The sequence below is a fragment of the Gekko japonicus genome, unplaced genomic scaffold (assembly GCF_001447785.1).
Source record: "Gekko japonicus isolate JY-2015 unplaced genomic scaffold, Gekko_japonicus_V1.1 scaffold513, whole genome shotgun sequence".
Taxonomy (NCBI): domain Eukaryota; kingdom Metazoa; phylum Chordata; class Lepidosauria; order Squamata; family Gekkonidae; genus Gekko; species Gekko japonicus.
The window spans coordinates 1001064-1007718 of record NW_015171519.1 but is presented as its reverse complement, the minus strand read 5'-3'; the positions used below and the strand labels follow the sequence as shown (position 1 = coordinate 1007718).

Here is a 6655-nt window from a genome sequence, read left to right as displayed (position 1 = left end):
CTGGACTGTTTTGGGCCGGGGGGGGGGGCTCTGCAACTTACCTGGCTGCTTCTTGCTCTGACTGAGGGCTGCTGAGAGCAGGGGGTGGGGCTTGTTGCATGTGCCCACCCCCTGGGCTCTTTACTGCCTGAGCTCCACTCCTGTGCGCTCCTGCAGGAAATGACCCCTGTATATACACACACACACAATCCCAACTAAAAACCCTCTGAGAGGCTGAGATCCTAAGTAGGAATAAAGGGACCTGCTTGGTTTCATTCTAGGAAGGTCTGGTGTACAGTGACACAATAATATTCTACTGTGTCCAAAGTCCAGAGAAGAATGGATTCCACAGGCTGGGGAGGCACAGAAAACTAATATGGGCAGTTCCATTGGGGGAGGAGATTAGAAGTAGAAAATTGCAGAGGCCCAGGTTGCTCTGGGGCCCAGGAAGCTATGCATGCCACCTGTCTCATTTTTCTTTCCTAATCCCCTTGTGTGCATTAGTTTGCTGTGTTTTAATGTGTGAATCACTTTTCTCCTAGCCTGGCTTGTTGGCAGAGTGTAGATATACAGTAAAGCAGAGCACAAGCTTTTTAAAGAATAAAGTTGGTTTATTAAGGAGAGAACAAACTTTGGAGGAAAGAGGAAAGAGAAGTATAACGGTCTAACTAGCTAGCAGGGAGTCAGTAATGAATAGATCTAAGCAGGAGCAGGAAACCCCTCGATTCAGCCAATCAGGAGACAGGAAGGAGACTATCTGAAAATAGCAGGAAGTCCCTAATCTCACTGTGCTAACTAGTTGTCCCCTCTGCTGCCCCCTGCAGGATGTTCTTATCTTCTTTATCTATGCACGATAGACCTTGCATATTCCAACAAAAAAGAGAGATACAGAAAGATAGTAATATAGTTGCAATTAGAGGGGAGAGAAGGGTTGTAAACCGAGACCCCACTGATACCCTCTGTGTGTGCCTACAATACCCTCAGCTGATGCTGACTCTTGGTATTGGGAGCAGGAAAGGGAGAAGGTTCCTCTACAGTTCGTTTCCCCTGTTTGGTGAGCTCTCTTCCCCTTCCCTGTCCCTCCTGCAGGATCTGCACAAGCTTAAGGCCGGGCAGTCTGCCCAGTTTCAAGACTACACGTCAGACAAGCTGATAGAATCCGAGAAGCTCCTCTACGTCCTGGACGGAGATGCGGCGGTCGCGCGGCACATGAAACATCCGCAGGGGGAAATGATCACAGAGGAGTAAGTCTGGGGGAAGCGCCCGTGGCAATATACCTTGATATGAAAACATGTGTGCCCACATGAATTTATAGGCACCCCTCTTTCTGTGCCCTGTGTATCAGAGGGGCATACAAATTACATCCTCCAGAATTTAATGTGTTAGTCCATTGATGTGTTAGCCCGTTTTATGGGTTAGTCCTTTACATTCTCCAGAAATTGATGTGTTAGTCCATTACATTCTTCAGAATTTGGTATGCTAGTCTATTATATTCTTCAGAATTTGATGTGCTAGTCCAGGGGTGTCAAACATGCGGCCCAGGGGCCTGATCAGGCCCCCGGAGGGCTTCTATCAGGCCCCCAGTTTAACTGGTTGTCTTCTACTTCTTCTTCCAGTTCTGCTGCTGCTGCGTCATCGTAGGTTTACAGCTTACAGATACGCACCTGAACAGCATACTCAAAATTGCAACAGCACAGATAATTTGATGCAACAATTCAGAGCAAGAGGTGTCAGTTATCAGACACTGTTAAACAGAATATTGCAAGAGTGCTAATGTTTTAAGCATGTTTTTATTTTAAGTAAAAAAAAAAACCACCCTTTGTGGCATTACATTTTATGACACACATGGCTCAGCCCAACAAGGTCTCACTTACGTCAGATCCGGCCCTCATAACAAATGAGTTCGACACCCCTGTGCTAGTCCATTATATTCTCCAGGATTTGATGTTCGTCCATTACATTCTTCAGAGTTTGATGTGTCCCACTTGATGTGTTAGTCCACGAGAGCACTGTGACATCTTAAAGACTCAGTGTGGCCTTTCATGGAATGAGAGTCCAGTTTGCCAGATGCAGGAAAGATTACCCTCAGTGGTCTGACAAACACACACACATAGAGGAGAAAAAGTTATCAAGCGGGGCAGTACAGCCGCAAATTGTGGTTATGTTGCCCCCTGGACTTCCTGCATTTCGTGGCCCTTTGAGCCTGCCGTTCATAGTTCTGTATGGTGTACTGGTTAACAGTGCGGACTCTAATCTGGGAGATCCAGGTTTGATTCCCCACTCCTCCACATGCAGCTGTTGGTGAGACCTTCGGTCGGTCACACGTTCTCTCAGGGCTGTTCTCTCAGGAGCAGTCCTCGAAAGAGCTCTCTCAGCCCCACCTGCCTAACAGGGTGTCTGTTGTGGGGAGGAGAAGGGGAAGGAGTTTGTAAGCCGCTCTGAGACACCTTTGGGTAGTGAAGGGCGGGGTATAAATTCAATCTCCTCCTCCTCCTCCACGTGCAGCTGCTGTGACCTTGGGTCAGTCACAAGTTCTCTCAGAGCTCTCTCAGCCCCACCTACCTCTAAGGGTGTCTGTTGTGGGGAGGGGAAGGGAAAAGAGACTAAGCCGCTCTGAGACTCCTTCAGGTAGTGAACGCTGGGGTATAAATCCAATCTCTTCTTCTTCTTCTATATATATACTGTATGACCTGAAAGCTTTTAATTCATTGATACTGTCAATTTATACAAGTTATACGGTTTACTTTGGGAGGGGAAAGTATCATTCAGGATGCAGAGGAAAAGAGGACTTGCAGAGGGTGGGGGTTGAGAGCATCACGGCAAAGGAGGGGGGGCTTCTCTCGTCTTCACGTTGCTCTCCGGACAACCCCCCCAAATCGTTCCCCTTCCCTCAGCATCCGGCAGCTGAAGGAGAGGGTGGCGAACCTGCGTGCGAAACACGACCAGATTTACAACTTCACCCCGCAGGAGATAGAACCGCAGGTGGACTGGTCCGCGGTGATCGACGAGAAGCAGGTAAGTGGCGTTGCCGGCTCTGGGTTGGGAAATACCTGGAGATTTTGTGGGTGGAGCCTGGGGAGGGCGGGGTTTGCCGGGAGGAGGGATCATGCCACGGAGCCCACCCTCCAAAGCAGCCATTTTCTCCAGGGGAGCTGACCTATGCCGTCTGGAGACCAGGTGTAATGCCAGGGGATCTCCAGGCCCGACTTAGAGTTTGGGAACCAGATAAAGCAGCATCTGCTCAAGAAAACTGGGAAGGATCCATTTTTCCAGGAGAGTCCCTTCTGCACTCCGTGTAGACGGGGGAGGCTAGATGGCAGAGCATGAGGCGGTGTTCTCCCCGAAAGCAGAAATCTAGAACAGCAGGAAGAGGGCGGGGCCTAGAATCTTTCTTTTCTTTTTCTTTTTTTTTAATTTATATTTTTTATTGAAGTCATAAAGTTGCATACAAATAATAATAGCATGTAAATACACTTCAAGTTTAACATGAGATATAGAGTAAGAGCAGGGCCTAGAATCTTTCTCCCTGAGGCACTAGCTTTTGACTACCTTTAAAAAAAAAAGTGTGGAAAGATAGGGATACATGCGGATTGCTGGTGGCAATGTGTGAAAATAAAAAATAATAATAATCCTGGCAATTGGTATTGGAACAAGGTACATGTAATTACTGGGTGTGCTGTGCCTTTGACACCTGGAGGAAGGGTTTTTAAATCATTGGTTGGATGATTCAGTCTCTCAAATTAGGGGGAAAAACCCTGCTTGCTAGTCTTTTAATAGCGGCTAAAACAACAATGGAGCTGCGGTGGCTCAAGTGGTTAAGACGCTGAACTGCAGGCTGTGGAAGGTCAGTAGTTCAGCAGTTCGAGACCCGGGTGCCGCAGGATGGAGTGAGCTCCCGTCTCTAGTTCCAGCTCCTGCCAACCTAGCAGTTTGAAAGCAAGAAATTGCAAGTAGATGAATAGGTACCACTTCAGTGGGAAGGGAACAGCGTCCCGTGCGCCTTGGTGTTTAGTCATGCCGGCCACATGACCATGGAAACGTCTTCGGACAGCGCTGGCTCTTCGGCTTTGAAACGGAGATGAGTACTGCAACCCTAGAGTCGGATTCGACTGGCTTTCGAGCAAGGGAGTCCTCTACCTTTACTTTAAAACATCAATATCCGCAACTTGGAAACATTCAGAAGCTCCTACAGTTTGGTGTAGTGGTTAAGTATGCGGACTCTAACCTGGGAGAACTGGGTTTGATTCCCCACCCCTCCACATGCAGCTGCTGGTGTGACCTTGGGTCAGTCACAGTTCTCTCAGAGCTGCTCTCAGCCCCACCTACCTCACAGGGCGTCTGTTGTGGGGAGGGGAAGGGAAAAGAGATTGTAAGCTGCTGTGAGACTCCTTCGGGTAGTGAAGGGCAGGGTATAAATCCAATCTCCTCTTCTTCTTCTTCGTGGCATGGTAAGTTAAGAGAAATGTATACAATGGGCAAAATTACTTACCAAGTGAATCCATCTGAATCTCACCCATCCTGTTCTGGTTCTGTTGAACTTTGGTCCATTGTATTCGAGTATTTGATGCAGCTTGAAGTGGTCCCAAAGAGCTTAAAATCTTTGATTTGAATACAATTGTGCATGATATGAAAGATGACGTGAGCGATGGGATTGCTTTGTTTCTGTCAATTTGGTGCTCGACGACCTCATACGATAATTTGTAAATGGAACTATTTTGAGTTAGTAGTATGCAATATATGCATTGTTTATAAAATGTTAAATTTAAAAAAAAACAAAGTAGGTTTTGCAAATTTACCCCCATTCACAGCCTAAAGCACTTCAATCCACTACATCCTTTTGTCCTTCTACAACAGATAGATCCCTGGCTTAGCCTCTTAGATGTGTTGTCTCTCTGATTCCCTTTCCTCCTCGCAGTCCTTTTGAAAGGAAATGGAGCCATAGGCAATGTGTCCTCTAAGCCAGTTTGGTGTCGTGGTTAAGTGCGCGGACTCTAATCTGGGAGAACTGGGTTTGATTCCCCACTCCTCCACTTGCACCTGGCTGGATGACCTTGGGCAAGCCGTAGCTCTGATAAGAGCTGTTCTTGAAAAAGAGCAGTTTCTGTCAAGAGCTCTCTCAACCCCACCTACCTCACAGGGTGTCTGTTGTGGGGAGGGGAAGGGAAAGGAGTCTGTAAGCAGCTTTGAGTGAAGGGCAAGGTATAAATCAAATTTCTTCTTCTTCTCTTCTAAGCTTTGGGGTCTTGTGAGCCAAAATTCTACTTTGTGAGCTCCTGGCGTTAAAGTTGTGAGTGAGCGATTTGGCTGCGGCATGAATCAGTTTGCTCCGGAGCCCATCCTTCCCGAGCGGAGACAAAAAGGTGTGAGCCGGAGGCTAGAAAACCGTGAGCTAGCTCACACCAACTCAGCTTAGAGGGAGCACTGGCCGTAGGCTGTCTCTGCTGTAGGACCTGTGCTTTCAGCCTACAAGGGGGGGGGGCTTTCTACCCCCCCCCCCAAGATGAACTCGGGAAGCGGCCCTCTGATGAGGCCGGAAAGCTCACGCAGGGTCGAGTTTTGTGAATGAAACAGCCGCCGCCCCCTGATTAGGCACCGGCGGCGTCAGTCGGCTGGGACCATGCCAGGGGTGGAAGTGGGGGAAATGGGCCACCTGCCTCCATGCCAGTTGGCTCTGTTCCCCTCCCAGTCGTCTCATCGGCGCCCTGTTTCAAATCCCCCCTTATCCTCCCCGGCTGCAGGCTGGAGTCCCACTCAGCTTTGGCCTAACGGGTGGCGATCGCACTCGGGAGGAGTTGCTAACTTGGCAGTTCCCACTGGGAGACGGGAGGCCACTTCCCTTTGTCATAACAGAGTTGCGGTCACGGCGGCACCGTGTGGCGATGTCACGCTGGGTTCAGAGCAGGGGCTGCTGCACCTCTCCGAAGAATCCAGCCTGGCTGCTCCGCCTGGCATGTGGCAAACGATGCGGGCGAAACGTTCCGGAGGAGTGGCCGAAGAGTGTTGCCCGCTCAGTTTCGGCATACCAGGAAAATGACCAAGGCCGGTTTGAGAAAGGTGGCAGTCTCCTGGCTAGCCTATCTGTAGGATTGCCAGCTTTGGGTTGTGTTGTGTCCGCTGACCGCCACCGGAGGTCAGCGCACACTCCTGAGCTTCAGTCCGGCACAACAATGGGACTAGGATTCTAGTCCCTCCACTGGGGGGAACCAATGGGACCTTGGCGGGAGATTCAAACCCACCAATGGGACCAGGGGAAGCCCCTGGACTGTGTATATAGTTGGCCTGCCGGCCGTTAGTTCTTAGTCTTGTTGTGTACCAGTAAAGCCATGCTGATCACCACATCAGTTTCCATGCTTTCTTTACGCGTCTAACCCACTACACTTCAATGGCGACGAGGATGGGATCCCGCTGAGCAACCAGCCGGGCTGTCGGACGCTAAGGGGAAGCCAACGCACCGCCGCCCGCGCTCCGTCGATCGATGAGCACCGAGGGTGAGCAATCCGCTTCCCAGCCGCAACCGACCAGCACAATGGCCCTTGCTCCGGGATCAGGGCTGATACAGCCATTCGACACGGCGCGCCCTCAGCAATGGGGAGCTTGGATCACCGGCGTGAAGCAAGTTCTCATCTTCTGCCAGGTGACGGACGAGGCAAGAAAGAAAGGGCTTCTACTCGGGACA

General features: G+C 50.0%; 1 protein-coding gene across 1 annotated transcript in view; it reads left to right on the top strand.

Moving 5' to 3' along the window:
• PPL (periplakin) overlaps positions 1–6655 on the top strand; it is a gene marked incomplete at its 5' end in the record, with an annotated part of 41070 nt that overhangs the window by 1681 nt on the left and 32734 nt on the right. Inside the window, 2 exon segments of the mRNA XM_015419412.1 lie at positions 1069–1223; positions 2874–2994. Of these exon segments, the coding sequence (XP_015274898.1) occupies positions 1069–1223; positions 2874–2994 (276 nt within the window).